This window comes from Echeneis naucrates, chromosome 23, assembly GCF_900963305.1.
Source record: "Echeneis naucrates chromosome 23, fEcheNa1.1, whole genome shotgun sequence".
NCBI classification, from domain to species: domain Eukaryota; kingdom Metazoa; phylum Chordata; class Actinopteri; order Carangiformes; family Echeneidae; genus Echeneis; species Echeneis naucrates.
In genome coordinates, this window is record NC_042533.1 from 3,344,173 (window position 1) to 3,365,965 (window position 21,793).

The following is a 21,793-nucleotide window of genomic DNA, read 5'->3' on the forward strand; positions in this document are numbered from 1 at the left end:
CGAAAAAGTCAGCTCTACCTCGTTTCCATTCGGGAGGCAATTACCTTCCTCCCAACCTCACTGCTTTGGCGCTACTTTGGAGTTGGTAGGCTGTAAATAGGAAAGGAAAATTTAAATATGTAGAATCAATGTACTTCAATCAAATTAATCTTTTTTTTTTTTTTCATTTTCAGGCATTTCTGTCAGTATTATGCTCTAGTTTTGAATTTAACTCTTACTAGACGCACACTTTTTCTTTTATTGCAGAGTCCATATGTGCTGGTGAATTGCAGCCACCCACAGGTCCAACCAGCTGCATGCAGATGTGAGGCGATGGTAAGTGGTTGGCTGGAGGGAGGGATAGAGAGGGTGAGGGCTTATGAGAGCACACAGAAAGAGGGCATGGAGAGATTACAGGCTCCCATCCATATGGGCTAGAATACAGATCTGCTTTCTTTTTTCTTTTTTTTTTTTTAATAAGAGGTGGGATTATGCATCAGCGCTCTCAAAGCCCTCAAACTGCAAATAAATTGATTTCTGAAAGGCCTCCACTCGTCCAGAAGACGATGCGAGAGGTCGTGTGGACAGGACAAAAATGGCTCGGCTGGAATTGAAAGCTCATGACATTAGTCGGTGTCAGAGCTCCATTTGTAGGCTGTAGTTCCTAATGAGCCATCATCCAAAAATAAATTCAGCAGGTGCTGTCTTTGAAGTGGATAGTTTAGCAATTTGAAAACTACATTTAGTGGCTTTCTTCCTGAATTAGACATTTGATAGCATTCTGAAAATTAAAGCTTAAAGATTTCCATGTCCTTTTTTGAATATAAATCAGGCCAAGGTTAAATGTTAATAATGTGAAAAGTATCAAAGTGCTAAGTCCACAGATGGGTGCACACAGCTTGTATTTAGAAACTGAGCCTGAAAATGAGCCATTGGGACTTCAGCGTTACAGAACCTTTCCCAGCTGTGCCTCAAACCGAGCCGCTTTCTCTGAGTGTTTGCCTGAAATCAGATATATTCTTATTGGCTCATTCTAGAGCTCCAGAGTGAAGCCCAAGCAAAGAGAAATAAAACTACATCGATATGGCTTTAGATTTTTAAAAATACAATTACGATATCAAAGTTTCAAATAAAACACAGTGAAAGTTTACAGCGTGGGTCCTTCAATCTGTTATATGTTGTGTGTATAAGGAAACAAACATTTTTGGCTTTGGGGGGGTTAGTGAGCTCTTTCTTAGCTGAATGCGGTGAATCTTTAAAATCTAAAAAACACTGGATTTCATCGGCACTATCGGATGTTGTCATGTTTTATTTGTTTGAATATATGAAAAATTACAACAAATTTTGAGTCTTTTCTCCATGCAGCACTGGGAAGATACATCTCAAAAACAATGTATTCAGGTTTTCCTGCATGATGTGACAAGTTTATTTACCACAACCGTGACACCAAGCTCCGTCAGGCAGTGGCTGACAGATGATAAAAGTGCACTATCATGTAAACATGTGCAAGTATTGGATCCTAGTAGACATCTTGAAAATGGAATTTATTTTTTATTAAAAAGCAAGTTGATGCAACAAGTGTGCAATTTTCTTTAGATGAACAACAAAAGTATCCTTTTGGAAATACTCATCCTCCTCTCAAGGCTGGCTCATTTAGAAACAGGCACATTAAGGCGCCTTTAAACAATTATCTCGTTAGATGTCTAATGAAGTGAAGGTTGATGAGGAGGAAGCATCATCCACATTGCTTTTGACTTTGAACACAACTTTCTTCTGACCATAGAGCAACTGATGCTCCCTTCAGGGAGCCAGCACTTTGTCAAACAGAAACAATAAATGACATCCAACATAAATCCCGGTTCACTCACTCATCTTTTTTGTACAGTTTCACAAGAAAATTTGAAAATTAATATCAATATCACTTATTATGACTGGAAATGTATGTGAGTTCAATAGAAAAAGCAAGTAAAAATTCAATTCTAAACCATACATGTGACATGAGATAACCACGTTGTTGAAAATTTAAATGTATTAAACATAAACTTTGTGTTTTATATGACATGAAAGTTAATATGATATACTACATACCTGCTCAAATAATTTTTGGAAAAAAACGTTCAGTGTAGTAGAGTAACAAAAAAAGTTTAACTGACCCTGGTCCACACATTTCTGTCAATCAGCTTCAACAACAGCATTATATTTCACTTTCATTTTGATTATCTCTTATACCTGACACAAAGTTTGAGTTGTGCAAACTGGTGTTGTTTTGCCTGCAGGATTTATGGACTGATGGACTGATGGTTTGCATTGATTTTTCATTTTTCATTTGAGAAGGAATGACAAACAGAAGTATGATGTCTGGTCTAATGTCAAAATAAAATAATAATTAATCTGTGCTCTTCTGCTGCTCATTTGACACTTTTTTTTTTTGCTAATAGATTAAGAGCAAAGCATAATAAAACATTTATGTTTATATTGAGTTAGACGCTTTTGGAAAGCTCAATTTGTAAAAGCTTCCTTGAATCTTATCATTATCTTCTGCTCTGAGCAACAGTGATAAGGGTTCATTTGTGGATTTATGTATCCAGGTTACTGCAATAACCACTTAAATATATTTAAAGTTTTAGTCTATAGAACAAATTCACTCAGCTGTGATGATGTATTTGTCATATTAAACTCTGGCTGATGTTGACTGAAATCATTCACAATCCTCTTAGCCTGCTGCTATATCTAAAAACCATTCAGAGATGTAAAATGGTAATCATTATCTTCACATTAATTTGATTATAAATCCATATTCAGACGTTTGTGGTGTGGGAAAAATGCTGCTTGGAGATTAATCATTTGTCTGGTAAATTGCCTCTTATTGTTTCTGAACAGCAAATGACAGTTTCTTGTTCCAAATAAAAAATTCACACTCACATAAAATGAGGGAATAGAGCAAGATGGAGGAGCCATCTTGGACTCCGGTTTAGGTCTAATCGGATTAGTTAGCACTCTGTATATGTCAGATGCCAGAGATAATAAGAATGATACATATTCTGCTGATAGCATCTGGACTCTTTCATAAAAAGATTTATGGCAGTGATTTAATCAGACCTTTTGACCAGACAAATTAGGGCTTGAGAGGAGAGGGGAGTCATGGTTTCACTGTCAGAGCTTTGATTATAGTTAGACATGACAATAGATTGTGAGTTCCATACTCTGAAATGTGATGAAATTTAAATCAATATTAGGAAGAGAAAAAAAAAAACCCACAAAGACAAGCACGATTTCATCTTTTCTGAAAAGCCACAGGACAACAGGAGAATACCTTGATTAATAATTCAGAATATAGACAATGCAGAATGTGTTTAGAACTGATATCGTCTGTCTGTCACTTGGGACAGAGAATGTTGGTATTTATATTCAACTGCAAGCCTGTTAAAGTGAAAAGTTTTCTAAGAAGGGTAATGAAGGCTGCAAAGTCTGACAAGGGACAGACTTTTCTGAGAAATGCATAATACTACATTAACTCTCAAAAGAGTTCCTCTGAATGTTTAAATAGAAACAGTTTCCTAACCAGAGTGCAGGGGTCACAAACGTCCAAAGGGAGGGGTTGGAGTGGGTCAGCTGGATTATGGACATTTCCCCACTGCCTGGATAATGGGCCATGACGAAAGAGATGTTACGTCAACAACATCAGAAAGGAGCCGGCTGCTATTGCTGCTGTCTGTGTGGGGGTGTTCAAGGGTGACAGGTTTACACAAGCTGCTGTTATGGAGAAAGAGTGACTCATCTCGACAAGAGAGGGAGACATGTTGCCTTTCTAAACTAATTCCATATAAAATATATATATATATATCCCCAACAAGCCCTTAAATGCTTCCACTGATCAGTTTAAGCAGAGGTCTTTGAATCTGTTTTTGATAGCTCCCCTGAGGACAATGAAAGTTTAATGCTCCTGCTTTGGAGAAGGGCTCGAAACTTTCCACTAGTAAATATCAATGACATGCATTTATTGTTGTTTTGCACGATAAAAGACATGCAATAACATAAATATCTATTAAGGGAGGGTTAAAAACTGTGATTTTGATTTGAAGTTGGTAGGAAAAAAGTGCAAAAAACTAATTTTGCACATGAACTATTTTTTCTTTAGTTTTGGCAGTTTTTCCAGTGCAGCTTGTACTAAGAGGGGCTTATGTGCTGTGTTATGGCTTTAACAGTGTCTGAAAGCTCCTCCTGTATAAACTACACCCAGTTCATAGTTCGCATTCTTTGAGAATATGGCAAGGACTTTTTTCCTTGTTTTTGCTGAGGGCTTCTCTCCCTTTAGGCGGCCCCAGATGACAACTTCTTTGTGTTGATGCATACCTGCTAGTCGCTCACCTACAGAAGTTATAGTTTACCTTAAAAATATATATATTTTTTATCATTATTATTATCATAATAAAGGGTGTTGGCTCACTGAATACCAAACCTGTGACCCTGAAGAATGAATGAAACCTTAGTTGATAGTTCTGTTATTGTGACTGCTATTTCCCCAGGCTGTCTGGTATGAACAGCAGTAAAGACGGCCAAACAGTCCAATTAATGACACACACAGTCTGAATAAAGTTCCATGCTTTTATTGCTGCCTCACGTGTGTGTGGTGGCTATGTCAAAGACAAACAAGACAGACATAATAAACATACAAGATAATATTAGTCAAAGAGTGTAACAGTGATGTAGATTAATGAAATGAACAATGTCAATATGAATGAATGAGGAGAAATTAGCTCTCAGAATTGTAAAGACCATGAACAAAAACTTCTGTTGTGATGGTACCAGAAATAAACAAACACACCATATTCCACAGCTACACAGAAATTATTTAACTCAAACATCTCCAGTGATGACATTTAAGTGGAATGACTATTAAAAGCAACAATACTTAACAAATAAATATATGCTGAGAGAATGTAATGCTGCAGCTTAAATATGATAACAGAGATAGCAACTTGAATAATAAATTAGATAACTTACAGTCTAATGGACTCAAATTAAGAAGGAAAGTTCCAGAAAGTGAAGTCTCTGGTGAAGTCCACACTGGAGATGTGGATGTGTAAGACTGGCCCAAAAAAAGTGAAGTAATGCAGAGATCTGATTGGAGGAGAGAGTTTACCTCATCTGTGCACAAGCCCTGCATGCACAGGCCGAAAGCTCAGCCCCCGGGTCCGTGCATGAGCGGGGGACGGTAGCCTGTGCTAAGTTGCTGTCCTTCTGAACAATTATTATTAAAAACAAACAATAAAAAAAATAAAAATAAAATAAAAACAACAACAACAAATAACCACAGCAGCAATGCACTTCCACATGAAACACATGCTTCGCCTGAATCACTGCGCTCCTGTCCGGCGTGAGAGGACACTGGGGAGGAAACTGTGGAGCGTTTGGGCTGCAGCACAACAACAACAACAGCAACAACAACAACAACGTGGCTTCCATGCAGCAGGTTGGCACACTTCTGCAGACTTGCAGAAATGTTTGGCTCGACGGGGCTGCAGGAACTTTGCATCTGAGACGTCCGCCTACAGCCGAGCCTTCGCCGCAGCCGTGGACGACCCGGAGCGGTTCTGGGGTGAGGCGAGCCGGGACATCAGCTGGTTTGAACCGTGGAACAAAGCTTTGCATGTGGAGGATCCCGTGTTCCCAAACTGGTAGGTCTCACTGTTGCAAATGCAGCCCGAACACACGTCGAGCCTCGACTTCTAAATCAACCAAACACACACTCCACCACCGACCTCACTCCCAGACAAGTTAAAGCCACAATTTCCCACGCACCCTTAAAAACCACAAAAGTTTCTGTAGCTCTAGAAAAACACGAGACTTATAATATATATATATATTTTTTTTACAAAAATTTATTTCATGGCCCCGAAATTGCTAACATATCGCCGATACAAACCACAAAACCCAAATTCACCGAAAACCTTGAACGCAACCCCAGTGGCGACAATAATGCGTTCACGGCCACTGGGAAACTGGGGACTTTTTGTAGTTAGTCCCAATTGATTAACTGGGATAATCGTCAAAAAATCCAACAATAGGAGTATTATCACTTATTAAAAAGGAAAGGAAATGTATGCAATCGACTTTTTATTTCAATTAAAAAGATGGCGTTTGCAACGCAGAGGACGCCATTATTGTAGTTACCATGACGACAAATCTAGCTGCGTTCTTAAAATGTAATTTTTCTTATTTCCTTCAGAAGTGAAGAGCTTTTAATTAAATGAAATCAAATCAAAAATTATACAAATAGTCGCGACTGAATCTATACTTTCTTTTAGATTTAGTTGTTTTCCTTTATTTTTTTTTTCATTGAATTTAGCTAGCAAGCTAACGCTAACCGATCATCGAAGACAAGTTAATCAACGAACGCTAGCTGGTAAGCTAATGCTAGCCATCTACACAAGTCGTTGTGCAGTTTCAACTTAGTTTAATTGTTGATGAAACCTACTACATTTTCCTTGTAGATGGCTAAACTGTGATTGTATTTTATGTCAAAAATACATTGCACGCCAAAAGTTGCATTTTAGTCGTGAAAACAGCCGTGTTGCTAACGTTGTTAGCAGCGACACAGCTAAAATACACATCTTCCCACATTGGAAATGATGAGAAAAATGGAAATGACTTTCTTCCTATTTGTCTGTGAGGTGTTTTTCCTCAGTTACACCTTGTAGTGCTGCCTGAATCTGGTGGAGTCGAGTTAAAACGAAGGGGCACAGACTCCGGCCTCCTAAAAACAGCAGAGCCCAGACACCATCTGCTCCACCTCATCCATATGCACAGAAGCAGAATGAGCTGAAACGTTTGCCTTATCAAGTGCATTGATTTGCTGTGTGCTGCCTGCAAACGTTGGCATTTGTTTCTTTCTGCATTTGTTTGTGTGTTGATGGAGGCAGCATCATACGTAGCATTTTGCCTACCAGCATTGCATTTAAGTTGTTTATTTAGAAACCTGCTATGTGTGCGGAAGATATTCACAATTTTGCTGATTGAATATATTTGTCCCTGTCAGGTTTTCTGGAGGGAAGCTGAATATGTGCTACAATGCTGTGGACAGCCAAGTGGAGAGTGGCCGTGGAGAGCAGCCTGCCATCATCTATGATAGCCCGGTGACTGGAACTAAACAGATCATCACTTTTCGGGATCTTCAAGAGCAGGTAAATAGCATTTCGAAAGAAGTCACAGTACATAACAACACAGAGACAGGATGTGTGGTAAAAATGGATTGTGAAGCATGTAAGCAGCCTTTGGCTGCTTTTAGAGCACTGGAATAAGAACTTGTCAGTGTTGCCATGACAATAAATTTATCCTCCATCCTTTATCTGAGACAGTTGGCGAAGTTTTTTTTCTGTGGCAGCTGGATTGAGCCAGTATTAGCATGGAGAATAGAAGAACTTTAAAACCTACAGAGGGGAAAATAATTAACTTAACTGACATTTGTGCAGATGCCTCAGTTCAATTAAGATTCAATGGCCTTTACCATAATCAAAATATGTTCAAAATGAGCAGAATATCAGCCTTTCATTGGTTTTTGCCCACAGGGCAAAAAGACATTCAATTTAATTTGTGAAGAACCCTAACCCTCTCTCATTTGGCAGATTATATCTAGTTAAGACTAATCAGTACATTTACTTTTATTTTCCTATTCATAACATACAAATCATGTGCAAGCATAGAAAAATACCAGATGCACAATGTTCATTTTTCACGCCATGTGGTCAGGTGATGAAAAAGATCAGTGCACCGATGTATTGTCTCCTCTGTATCTGCAGGTATCCAGGTTAGCAGGAGTGTTAGTAAAGAATGGGGTACGCAAAGGAGATATCGTGGTCATCTACATGCCCATGGTGCCACAGGCCATGTTCACCATGCTGGCATGTGCGCGCATTGGTGCCCCCCACAGCCTCATCTTTGGCGGCTTCGCTTCGAAAGAGCTTTCGGTCCGCATCAATCACGCAAAGGTTAGAAAATGTTATTGTTTGCTTTGTGGTTCCGATTTATCTTTTCTTCAGTTATGATAACAGCACTCACTGATCTATATTAATTCATTGCCATTGTTAAATACCTTTGCCAGGATAGTGACAGGCTGATGTGATGACTCTTTAATTATATGCTCTTCAAATCCATTGAAATTTTCCTGCACAGTTAGTCGTGTGTGTTATCTGGCCTGCAAAAAATATAAAACACCGAAAGCAAGTTGCTCACATTTTGACAGGAAGTTTTTCTGGCGGTAGTCATCTCTGCTGGGGGAAGTCTTTATATGAATATAAGTCTGAAGAAAAATTTTATTATTAAGTATTGCCACAAGCTATTTTATCGGGTGTTGCGACTGTTGTTTTCTGCGTGAATAATACTTTTTCAGCATTACCTTAGCCATTACAGGGCCCTACTTTGTTAAACTGAGTCAACAATAACTGAATATGTCTATTTAGAGGCCATCTGCTTCAGGGTTTTGGTCCATGAAAAGATGTGCCTCAAACTTTAAAATCAGTTAGACACTGGTTTCTGCTTCTAATACAACCATAAAACAATGACACTGTATGTTCTTGACATTTTAACACAATCATATTCTCACTTGATTGTTGTGTTTTCCAGCCCAAGCTGATGGTTACAGCCTCGTTTGGAATTGAGCCAGGCAGAAGAGTACAGTACATTCCTCTGGTGCAGAAAGCCTTGGAGTTGAGCTCTCACAGGCCGTCGAAGGTACTCATCTACAACCGGCCTGACATGGTAAGAAGCACAATGCACCGTGAAACTAAATTTGTCCATGTGCTATAATTTCTCTACGTGCTGGTGATGTGACAGAATCTAAACGTGTTTGAAATATCGCAGTCAGCCATATGTAAATCTGATTAGTTCAGTCCCGGTGTAGCTGCTGATGGGAGAAAAGGATTTTCCAAAGGCAAGGGGTTGCAGTTTTTAACCTGTAAGAAAGCATTTAATAATTGAACTGAATCTGAAGCATCCATGGATTTGAAGGGATTATTACCTGGAAATGGCCAAATATATATGAATGGTGTAATAGTCTTTCAAATCCTGTTTCTGAATCAGAAGATGAAATGATGTATAGCTGGTTCAAGTGGAGAAGACGGGGAGAGAAATGTTTTTAAAATGTGTTCAGCTGAGGGATAGTGGTTGATGTATGTTAGAGGCTGCATGGAGCAAACCCAGTTTGAATGAAATCTGAGCTGTGTGGAGAACACAATACAGCAGACAATTGTGCGTTAATTTGGCAGTAACAAGTTGAAATTCAATTTGTTTTTGTCACACACAGGGATAAAAGGGGAAGCAGTGAAATTTGGGGTTCCTAAATCTCATTGCACAGTGTTGCAGTCATTTGTTTCAATTTTCTTCTCTGGCCTCCATGTCCAATTTTTCTAATCACCTATGCCAAGTGCTATGGTTTTGTTGTACTCTTAAATTAACATTACATGATTTGTTTTATCTGGTTTGATCTCTCGAGTCTTATCTATCAATGGTCTCTCTGGTGAAATAAGAGGTGGCTGTAAGGTTTTTCTTTCAGGGTTCTTGGAAGATATACATGATGGATTTGAGACTGTTATCGGCAAAAGCCAGTGGAAAGGTTTTCACAGGAAATCATCTGGAAATGCAAACCCTTAAAATCATGTGAAGGAGCACTTTGAAGGTGGCTGCAGCTGCTTCATCAAATGCTGCATTCAGCCGTCCAGAGGTCATGCCTTTTTTTAACACAGTGTCTAACATGAAAACTGCGTTGAATCAGAAGTTCTGCTCTTCTTGACTTTCTGAGTGTTAAAAAAATATAAAGATGCAGTTCAGAAAGCAGCAGTTTTATGGGATGTCTGTCATCTTCGTGATATGAACAAACGGTTTTCTGATAACTGAAGAAAGCAGCATGACCAGGTTTTTCCTTCAGCCTCCTGGGATGATTAAATGTTTGTGAAATTTAAGTGCCCAAGAAAAGATTTGACACAGGACAGATGTCCAGAACAGGAAATATAAAGGTGAAATGAACTGAAATTAACTGCACTGGCAGCTGCACTGAATTTGTACTGACAGGTTGAATTTAGAATGGTGTTTCATGTGTAGGAATATTACATAACTGTCCAATTGATAGATTTATTAAGTCTGAAGGACGATTTAATTTATATCCCAAAACAACTTTCCCACTAAAAGAAATTCTTGAAAATCTCAAACTGCCATACTCTGTACGGATTTGATGAATAACTGAGGGATCAAATTTCTTGCCATAGAACAGTAACATTTTCCTGTTTACAATTGTTTTATTGGATTGAAAATAAGACTTAATTCCTTTATAATTCTTTGTGTTTCAGGAGAAAGTATCCCTGAGTCCAGAGTTGAGTCTGGATTGGGATGAAGAGATGGCCACTGCTCAGCCACATGACTGTGTTTCTGTTCCCTCCAACCATCCCCTCTATGTCCTCTATACCTCTGGAACCACTGGAACACCAAAGGTACTGGCATCATACAATCAAGATGAGTAGCAGCAGGAAAGATTAAAATCATACACTTGCAGACTTCATATAAACATCCATTGTCACAATGACGAATTATCCGACTAACTCTGTTTGCCTAAAAACTGTCACTTCTGTTTGGAGCTTTTCATGTGACTAATCTGCTCTTTTGACTCTGCAAAACAATCCAGGCTCCATCTAAACACCATCACCATCACATAAATAAGACAGAGCTTTCCCACAGCAGGAGCAGGAGCTCAAGCAGGAGGAATCGCCTGCAGGCACTTTCAAATGGAAAAACTCTGGCTCCTTTCAAATAGCTTCATTTTGTCTTTGGGCAACAGATGATATAAAATATTCGACTGCTGGCTACATCCTGGACTTAATGGGGCCATTATTTGCAGTTTTTGTCTCTCTGTGAGCTTCTGATTTATGTCTTTTTGGTGACCATAATTTAAAGAGAAAAAACATTTTAACTGTGGCTATGAGGACAGAAATAATTATCGAGCATCATTAATTAATAAAAGGAGCTGGGATTGGTTTGAGAAGGGTTCATTTGAAAAACATCCTTCTCTGTGGCGTGGGGGAAGGGGGCAGGTTTAGACTCATATTAAACCTCTTCCTCTTTGCCAAGCATAATGCCTGTCAACAGTTTGATGTTTTCCTTATCTTGTCCCTCAGGGTGTTGTGCGAGACACTGGTGGCTATGCTGTGATGTTGAAATGGACCATGTCAAATATTTATGGACTCAGTCCTGGAGATGTAAGACACTAAAACATTCTCTTCTGAGTTAGCACTGTGCTTGAGAACAACGAGCAAAGAGTGAGATTGTTCTCAACTTGAAATACGATTTTTTTTTTTTTACCATTCAATATTAATGTTAACTGAAGAGTCATTATTGGTAGTTGTAGTATTTTTGAGAATAGGAATTATTCAGCATGTGGATGAAACTATCCAATAATAGTTGTATAGTATAATATCAGGAGTTAATATCCAGGTGACCTTTCACCTTTTGCAGGTTTGGTGGGCAGCTTCCGACCTGGGCTGGGTCGTCGGCCACTCGTATATTTGCTACGGTCCCCTGCTCCATGGTAACAGCACAATTCTTTATGAGGTATGTATGAGATACTATTTAATGCCTTAAAAGGTTTATAGCAGCTTTGACATCACTAAAAAGTTTGTACATTTTGCAAAGCTGTAAAAGTCAGGTTTAAGTGTCAATTGGATGCCAGCGTTTGAGGCACTACAAGCTGAATACATCCATAATTGGGAAATCACTCTAAGTTTATGTCAACTGGGGCTCTGTTTGACCCCGATGTCATATTTGCCTCTGGCTGCTACGGTCCACTGTCCACTCAGTTACCAGCACATCTTGCAATGGTTAAAAAAAAAAAAAAAAAAATCAGCTTTCAAAAAGCTATTTTTTAACATTAAGTAAGTGTTTCAAACGCAGCTGAATTGATTTTAATAGCTGTGATCTCAAAATAACCAAGTACCCAGCTATATGATTATCTATATCTTAAGTGTATGGGCATTCTACTGAGCAAGCTTTCATTTTGTGGCACATTGCTTTTGAGGATGAATGGTAAAGGAACACATAAGCTTTAATTAAAAATTTTCTGCACGAATGTGCGTATTGAACAGTCACTTGATTATTTCAGGTAAGTTGTTCTTGCAGTGTGAGCCGACACTCAATCAACACTTGGAATACAATCTCCACACGAGTGTTTTTGATGTGGAGGATAATAGTATAGAAGAAAATCAACATATCGTGGCTTAGAGTGATATGTGTTGGGTGGTTGAGCTTTACGTTTATGTTGTAAATTGTATTTCTTTTGTTTAAAGTTTCATCATTCGCACTATGATGCCAATATTGGGTAATCAGTTAATTAAGCTGCCTTCTTCATATCAGTGTGTGGCTTCAGCGACACTGGCTGTGTCACGTAGCTTTTGTTTTCACAGCCTATCTGTCTTGAGACACTATGCTACCAATCTGTTATCTTCCCTCTGATCAATACACAAACAAAAATATTTATCCAGAATTGAAATGACAGAGAGAACTCACAGCTGCTGTTTACCATTCTCATTCATCTGCAATTGTCTTCTTGCTATAAGGACAGGCTACTTGAACACAAGGAACACTAGTGAATTTGTTGTTGGAGACATTTGCCTGCAGGCATCTTTTACCTTTATCTCTTCTTCTTACAATACTCCAATAAGACAGCTATGTTTTTTAAGTTGATGGGTTTCTGGGCCCATCTCTCTGCAAGGCAGACTTCAAGCTTGCATCTCCTTGTCTGTTAATATTTATGCTTGGTGTTTGACAGCTGGAGTGAATTTGCGCTGTGAAACATTGTTTAAAATCTTTCTGTAATATTTTTAATCTTCAATAATCTTTTGCTCTAATATTCACCGTGAAGACGATTTATCCTGTGTTTTATACACCTGAATCCATGTTACAGTGTGAGCTGATAAACTATGGCTGTGCTTCTGTTTTTGCAGGGTAAGCCAGTAGGAACTCCAGACCCCGGAGCTTTCTTCCGTGTGCTGTCTGAATACAGAGCCTCTTCCATGTTCACTGCACCCACTGCTATCCGAGCCATTCGCCAGCAAGACCCACAAGCTGAGATCGGGAAAAAATACCCATTATCCAGGTAAACAACCTTATAAGATACCTGTTAAATAAAGGAATGCCTTTTAAGCTGTAGCAGAAAAAAAGAGTCCTGCTTTTTGGTATCAGATAATTTAAAGACAAAACCAACAATTGTACCAATTGATTGTTTAAAAGGAAGTTTAAATAAACCAAGAGCCCCAAAAAACAGAGTCAAAGGTAATTTGAACCAGCAAAGCAGCCCTTTAAGTTACTGAGAAGCAGAAACATGATGAACTATAGTAAGAACAATGAGAAACTTTTTGGTAAAGCTTTCAAGGATCCAGGTTCCTATTTTGACTGTCAGTTTTCAGTATATTTTCTTGAAGCATGTTGTGCTTTTGAGAAACCATGTGAGAACTGAACGAGAGAGAGAGAGAGAGAGAGAGAGATAGTTTATGAAGATCTAACCCTCTAACTGCAGGATGTGACTTGCACTCCGAAAAGGCAGGAAAGCTGTGTTGAAGTATCTCACAGCTGATAATGGGCGACAGAGACTGTCCAGCCTTTCGTCAGTCTGTAGCCATCTGTTGACGCACAACCTTCTCAGTGTACAGACTCAGTCTTAAAAACAAATATAATTCATGGGATTAGTATGACCTATAGAGTTAAAATTCATTCAAATTCATTCATCATCTAAAATTGTCAATTGTCTGGAGACATACACAGAAACTTGGACTTAAGGGGATGTAATGTCAAGTTACCACTCTCCTCCTGTTCAAGAGTATGAAAAGGCCTTTCAGCACGCAATCATAAAGCAATTCTGAGTGCGAATGACCTATGGCCCAAGTGAATCATTCAGTCACCATGGCACTGTGCACTGAATTTGACGATTTTTGGATTCATTCAGCTTTTTAAAATGCTGCCCTTGTAGAGGGAGCTTAATTTCCCCCACTATCTTTTTGCCTCATATATTGGTGGCTTCTCTCCCCTCTGTTTCGACCCTGCCACAATCTGTCATTTCAGCGACATGTTCTTTCAGTGTATACTTCCCTGTTCTTATTGTGTCTATTCTCCTTGGAGGAGGCAGGTTGGTGAAAGATAACAGAGTTTCCTTTTGGCACTGGGAGAAAAAATAAGTGTGAGACCGAAAGACCAATGCAGCAGTAAGACATGACGTCTTACTGCTGCATTTGCTTTTAGTGCAGCGGGGTCAACCCTTTCCATTAGATTTTTTTATATTTTGTAAACAATTTGTACATTTGCACAAAGACCTAATGGCTTTTTTGGGATCTGTATTCTTTTCATGGAATTTCATTTATTCGGGGTAGAAGAGCAGTTAATGGCAGCATATGGATCAGTTCATCTATTAATTTGCCCCATGATTGGCCGTAAAGCATAAAGTATCGTGATAATTTAGTCTTTCTTTTAAGAGATCTTAAATACATTGATAATTGTTAATACCTAATTAATAATTAAATTGAATAGTTTAATCAAAAAATTCTAATTAAAATCTTTTACCTTTTATTCAGTTCACTGGGATATGAGGTGTAGATAAGAAGTTCATCCAAGCATTTTCACAATATTGACTAACGAATCTATATCTACTCCATGCATTTCCTTTGTCCTTTAACACATGGAAGTATATCTCGATACCAATAAAGCTGCTTTTAATTGAAAATGATTTGATGGAAAGAGTAAAATCTTTCAGAAAAGTAAGATCTTTCATTATCAAACACATAATTTCACGCTTGCTAGTCGTCCAACCATAATTTGATACAGCTCAAATCCTCCGTCTTTGATTCATTGACCCTGTGACACATTTCCTCCCTCTACAGCCCGTTCAACTGTAATAGCCTCGGACCCTTATCGGTGTGCTTGAGCTGTATAACTTGTCACTGCAGACGTGAAAATTAAATTGAAAGTCTGGCTGCAAGGCTGTTGAAACCTGGGATGGCAGCTGTTCTCTTTGTAAACATGGCACGACAAAGGTGCAGAGATTCTGTCAGCTGTGTTTAAAAGAAACCAGCTCATATACTGGTGACAAAGTCCATGATTCCAGTTGAAGCACAGTCCAGGCTGGTGTTTGGGCTGATGTTTGCACCTTATTTGCCACTAAATGAAATAAGCTCTTGAGAATAGACCAGGCAATTCTCCAGGGGACTTGTCACACGGTGCAAATGCATTTATGATGCAGTTAGAGTTTAAATCATGCACTCAGCTGCATTCCCATTTGCTTATTCTCAGATCAACTTTGCCATACTGATCTCAGAGAATCAGCTAAAGCATACTAGTACTTTATGCACTCAAAATGGGTTAAAAGGTCATCAGGTGGATAACCTGAACTGCTAAGAATAAGATGTTTTAAGCTTAATTGGCCCATTTCAAGGCCATGCTTTAAAGATTAAGGGAGTCTTATTTTAGCAAACTAGCATAAACATATTCTGGCCTTTGAATTGACAGTGTGACAGTTAAGCAAGAGTGTTTTTATGTTGAATATCTTTTCTTGTATAATGCATTTTGTACTATACTATAATGTACTTTGTGTGCAATCTTGAGCCTTTGGCGGGAACGTAACAGGGAGCAATTTATGAAGATAGGAATTTATTGTTTTATTGTGCAACAATTGAGCCTGCTTGTTCTTTTGCTTTCTCTCTGTGTGAGTATGTGTATTTGTATGAAAAATATTTTTTTTTCTCATGGAATATCATCATCAATGCATCCAGTGAACACACAATGTTAAACTAATATAGAAGAAGGTATTTTTATATGAGCAAAGTTGAGTAATTAATAGAATGCTAAAATGCCAAATATAGAAACAATACATCTTTATGCCATAGTTACAACTTATAATACTTCACACAACACACTAATCGAGTTTTGCATCCTGGTTCATTGGAAAGGGAATGGTAGGTAGGTTTTCCAGAGTTTGGAAGATCGAAACATTTACTCTTATATTTCTGACTTGGTGTACTGCCCTTGAGCTTGGTACACAGCCAAGCCCTTGCCCTTCCGCTTCAGTTTCTGAGGTCATTGGACTTCCTGTAAAAAGCTGAAATGCAGAGTAACTGAAAGCACGATGACTTGAGAGTAATTAGTTTCTAACATTACCATAAATGTGCGGACAGTGAGTCAAACCGCATTCATTTACCTCAGAAGCAGAGGCTTCATTAGGGTCATGGATTTACTCACTTCATTCAGTCTTGTCTAGAGGTTGACTTGTGGTGGATTTATAAGGGCCAGTACAATAAAGATAGTTTGGAGCAGGAAAAAGATGATAGCCAATTCATCAGCTGATATCACCCCCTCAAGTTTGAAACAGATCTTATCATCAGGGAAACTTTCTAATTAATAGGGCCTGTATTTGGGGGGAATAATGTTAAAAAACTGTATTATTCAGCAGGTACAGCTCAAGTATCACCAAAGAGGCTAATGTAATGCTATTTGGAAATTAAATTTTCCTTCGTCTTCAGTGACATCTGTGTGTCGATGGGCAGTGCCTCAGTATGTTGAGTGTCTGCTTATTTGCATATAGTTTTTGCTGGTGTTGCCAGCAAACACAGTGTTTCTGAAGAGCAGACCAGACTGCATGATAGGGCAATCAAATCTGAGAGCAGTGCTTGAAAAAGAGAATAGAATATTTTCCAGAGTGGAGATGGGAAAAACTGTGATTCTATGGGGATGAAAATGTGCTTGCCTTCTACAAAAGATGGCGTGTGACTTCAGGTTATTTCACTATAACAGAAGGTGAGGACTGATGACCAGCAGTCATATGTGGGGGGGGGGGGTAGTAATAAGACTACTATCTATGTCTGCACAGTGACATGGACTTAAAGGGAGCTGTGGTTCCCCTCACAGCTTTGTAGTGAGCAACCAGCAGCGTTGCAAATTGGGTATGAGCAGCGACGGGCAGCCATCAGAAGGCGTTTGGATAAGAAAGATGGGGGAGGCTTTTGAAAGGCAGAAGAAAGTGTCTTGGGTCACTTGTGGGACAGTTTCATTAAGTCAGGAAGTAGCACTGGCCTAAGCTTGAACAAAGAAAGAGCTCCAGATTCAGATGTGCCTGTGAGAATTTTATGCCTCTGGATACACACTTATTCAAGGTTTCATCAATATTGACTTAGAGGAAATCTTGAGGGCAGAAATTTCCTGAGGGAAAAGGGCAGCTTAGACTTGCCAATAGTGTTTATGACAAACCTGAAATGAATTTGAAAGGTAGGAAAAAAGTGGAACTGTCATTTTTAAATCAAGCAACTCAAGCAAGAATCAATCACTAGAGGGGGTGAAGCTCAGCACACAAAGATTCACCTCGATTGTCCTCACAAGTATGACTGCGAGGAGGAAAATTCATCATGGGCAGAGGCAAAGATCTTTTGGTCAGAGAGCGTGGCGAGGACTATCTGCTCAACATTGTCAGAAGCAGCGGAGAGGACGGCAGTCAAAGTAGGGAGCACAGGGACAGTGAAATAGAGGATGGTGCCAATTTGAGAAATACTTCAAGCAAAGAGGGAAATCACAAGGTCACTGCAGTCAGGGTTTCTCATATAAACACAATCTCATAGTGCGGTGAGATCGCTCAGTCTTTGAAGCATATACTTCACATGAAATTGCTAGAATTTGTTGTGGGCCACTGGAGCCATCTATTTGACATTGCCAAAGTCTTTAATAAAACTAGTTAATGTTTGAGAATGTGAACACTCACAAAACAATTTGAATTACACAGATTTTGAATTGTCTTAACTGTTCCTGAGGAGGCAGATTTGGCATGTTTTCTTCAAGTGATTGACGGATGTTGGTCTGTGTTCTTGCAGTTTGCAGTCGTTGTTCGTGGCAGGAGAGCGATGTGATGTGGAGACGCTGCAATGGACAAAGAAAAGCTTTGGTGTTCCCGTCCTGGACCACTGGTGGCAGACTGGTAGGAAGGAAACTTACTTACTAAATACAGAATTCGGGCAGAGATGTTAAACTCGTATGTGATTTTTAAAGCTGCACTGTTGGAAAGCGAATCATACAAAATAGATACAACTGTCTTACTGGATTTCATAAATTTTTACTCAGAGCCCAAACTAGTTGCCTGTTGGACTGGAAGTAGGACATTGAAACTTAAAATTAAATGAACTGGCACTTATATATCCAATCTGAGCTGGATTGATTCACTCTGTTGTTCTGCCTCTTTTCCTTTGTTTTGCGTAAAACATCACAGAATAACCAGGCTGTTGTACAAAGGATGACTCGTGTCTAGTGGTTGCAGTTTAAATTGACCCAACATTTATTCCCCTACTACATCACACAAATGATGCTGCATGGTGCTGTTTTAATTATGTCAGTTTAGTAGGTAGAGAAGCACTTTATCCTCAAACTCGAGGGATTAAGGTCTTATGATATAGATACTGAGAAAGCGTAGTAAGGACCTCAAGTGCTTTATTAGCCTACACTCTATATGATGTTTTAATTTACTTGATCTTTTAGACTCAGCCTTGTCTGAAGCTTACCAGTGTGAGAAGACTACAAATGTGGTCTTTGCTACACTTTATTAGTCCATTAACATTAACTTGGCCTTGAGAAGGGGCATAACTCCAGAAAATCCCTATTCTCCAAAAGCCTGCCGTCATTATGGAGCACATTTTATCATACTTCCCTTTTTGATTAATCCCTTCAGTGTTTTTTTTTTTAATTTTATTTCCAATGTAGACCAAGGGATTAGTCAACAATACAAAAAACGACTGCTGTAATAATGACATTAAAGACCCCCTTAGTTGGAATTTGCAAGCGTATCTGGGAACTGATCATCACGCCCAGTGATGTGTCATCATTTCCTGGTTGTGCAGACAGGGCAGATGAGATCTCTTTGGAGAAAAGACAATCGATATGTCAAGATTCACATATTTAAATGAGAGTGGTGGCTAAAAGATTCCATAATCAGGTGGGAAGACTCCCAGAGAGCACTTATTCATCGGGCCACATTCCTGGCCAGCACAAGGGATTTGATTGACGCTACTGTGCATTGAGTTACTGATGTTTAATTGACTTTGCAGCCATGTGGGGCATTGACTGGCTGATGTGAGATGTGAGGAGATGTTAGGGCAGAGATAAAAGAGACAAAACAATCAGGGCACCTTGTCCATCCGTTCAGCAGTAGAAGCTAAAATAGCTTCCCAACTGAAGTGTACTTTAAATCTGACTTTTTGAAAAGGAGTCATTACTGTTTCATTGTGCACTTTTTTTTTTTCGTAATACACAAAACCCAGATTACGCAACTGTATGTGATAACGTCGATTTCTCACTTCAACACAATTACAATATTTTGTTATTATCCTGACTGAATAAGTGCTTTCATTTTGCCCTGTCTACTCTTTTAAAAATTCCATTAACAGAGTCGATATTTCAATACCACATTGTACTAGTGCTTTAGATTAATATCATGATCTCAAAGTCTGAGTCACGATTGTCTCTTTAAAGTCCTGCTAGGTCTTTCTCCTCACAGTTCAGTAGTTGTATATTGGGTGAATGAAAGTTTGCAGTTCACAATTCACAATTGAATGACCATACATCACAGCTGCTGTGGGCCTGAATGATAAGAAATTTAATTGGAACCTGGAGTTCATTGCAATGTTTCTCAGCCTGAGGTTTCTAATGGCTCTTGAATCGGTATGACCTTATTAGCCTCTTGGATTGGAAGCTTGAGTCCAGGCAGCATGCCATCGCGCAAATGTCTTGCCTCCTCTGACTCTGTTTGATTGCTGCCATCCCCAAAAACTAGTGAATGATGATGAATGTGCCAAGAACAGCAATAGAGCACAATTGGCTGTCTCTTCCTTTTGTAATGCTCCACCTGTGCAAACGGAGGATCAATGCCGAACAAGACGACGTTTGTGTTAAATATGGAATCAATACTGTTGGGCTGTTGGAAATCCATCGACCTTGAGTTTGTACAGGCAGCACATTCTGATCTAAGCTTAGATTAGGCCACTTGGCTGAATGGCCAGCTCAGGCTCAGTGGGAGTGTGCACAACTCAATATTGCAATATTTAAGAAAGGAGACTTGTAAGGTCAGTGTCTTGAGTTTGAATTGCTGGTGGAGATGACTGTAGGCTTATCTCATACATGCTGGTTTCAAGTTAAAACATCAAAAGCCCCATTTTAGATGTTTTTGCTGGTGAACTTGACTCAAAGTCAATTAAAAAATGTTTTTATAGTTAAGTCTTTTTTATAATTTTTTATAGTTATAGACCAAAGTTCCTTCAAAGCCGTTGAGAAAAAGAATGTTTTCAGACCACTATTAACAGAAGTGGCAGAAGTTTTGGTCTTGAAACTGCATCATTTCATTTTTGCAGCAGCTGCAGGTTAAGTCTGGTTTACAAAAACATCTTCCTATCTGATACCCCTGAATTAGGACACAGATGCATATTCTGTGGGATTATGCCTCGTGCACTTCACTTTAATAAAGCCAGTAAATTCACTCTCTGCGCTCAGTTTAAATGCACGTCTACTGGTATTTTACTGCACATGTTTTTTGGATGATTTACTGTTTGTTTTAGCAGTGTGGGAGTTTAAGGGTTTAGTATAAACAGCCGTGCACACAGGTAAACACAAGATTATGACATTTGCAAGCCTTTTGGTGATGTGTGACTTAGTTGTTTACACTGTTACGTATAATACATTCCATTTTTCCCTACCTGTAGCTTCATCTGAGGTGGTGTTGGGCTGGCAGTGCAGATGGTGGACCAGAACAAAAATCAAACCCCTTTTCCCCCTTTATGTGCTAAACAGAGCAGCTGATCCACAGCTTTCTGTCTGTAGCATCAGCGTTTGTGAGATAAAATTTAATTCTACTCCAACATCCGGGAGTTCGTAGCTCGGCCGAGTTTGGATCACACTTGCTTTCTCTTGGTCTCTCACACACACACACACACCAAACAAATTCCTGCCACACTTTGTGACTACCCGAGTCATGTGATTTATTGAGTTTGGAGAAAAACCTCTGGCGCCCTCTTGATTTCTGTCTCGATGTGTAAATCCCGTTGGATTCTTCACCCCCTGCTAAACTCAATAACTGGCAGCTGGCGGCCAGGGCTGCAATCCAAATGTGTTCTCCACTTTTTCACGGTAGAGTGGGTCACTCCACTTCTCACTTGCTTTCTCTTTGTGTGTTGGAGGCAGCTTGACTTCCAATGTGTGGGCTAAAGAGACAGGAGTGCAGGAAAAAAATATGCCATGCCGTGTTATACATATTCATTAAAGCAACCCAGGTTTGTCATTTCTTGCTGAAGTTTCAGGAGGAACCCTGCTACTTTTCACAGTTGATCAGTTGTTGTTCTTGGAGTCACACCTAGCTGGAGGCATTTTATCATTTTAACACCAGTTTCTTCATGGCTGTTAATGTTTCCTTAGCTTGATATTTTCACTATTAAATAAATAAATAATAAATTAATTAAATGGATGACATCTGGACATCCTCCAAAAGTTTTTTGCAGCATTCTATAATGGTGTATAATGCTACTCTGTATTTTTGTATGTATATAATGTATATAAAAAATATATACATTGCCCAAGAAAAAGTGTGTAAATACAGTTTGCTCATGCTTCTTATTAGGTCTTGAGTCACCCTGCTGTGAGTGTCATGGCGACCTGACAGTCTCTTTGGAAACAGGACATTGATCAAGTAACTTTTAGCGATGTCGCTGTCTTGACAACCCCCCACCGTCTTCTGCTCCCCACAAAAGAGAAACAATTTGGTCACTGG

At 39.1% G+C, this 21,793-nt stretch overlaps 1 protein-coding gene across 3 annotated transcripts in view; it reads left to right on the forward strand.

The window, feature by feature from the left end:
* Positions 1-5,178: 5,178 nt before the first annotated feature.
* acss3 (acyl-CoA synthetase short chain family member 3) overlaps positions 5,179-21,793 on the forward strand; it is a 32,139-nt gene continuing 15,524 nt past the window's right edge. For 2 of the 3 annotated variants that reach the window (XM_029495054.1, XM_029495056.1), the window contains exons 1-9: positions 5,179-5,657; positions 7,019-7,163; positions 7,779-7,967; positions 8,602-8,736; positions 10,320-10,460; positions 11,142-11,222; positions 11,479-11,574; positions 12,963-13,114; positions 17,862-17,965. In XM_029495054.1, coding sequence (XP_029350914.1) covers positions 5,302-5,657; positions 7,019-7,163; positions 7,779-7,967; positions 8,602-8,736; positions 10,320-10,460; positions 11,142-11,222; positions 11,479-11,574; positions 12,963-13,114; positions 17,862-17,965 — 1,399 coding nt within the window. In that variant the 5' untranslated portion in view covers positions 5,179-5,301. The remainder of the gene's footprint in view (positions 5,658-7,018; positions 7,164-7,778; positions 7,968-8,601; positions 8,737-10,319; positions 10,461-11,141; positions 11,223-11,478; positions 11,575-12,962; positions 13,115-17,861; positions 17,966-21,793) is intronic. The other variant, XM_029495055.1, reaches the window with a different exon arrangement.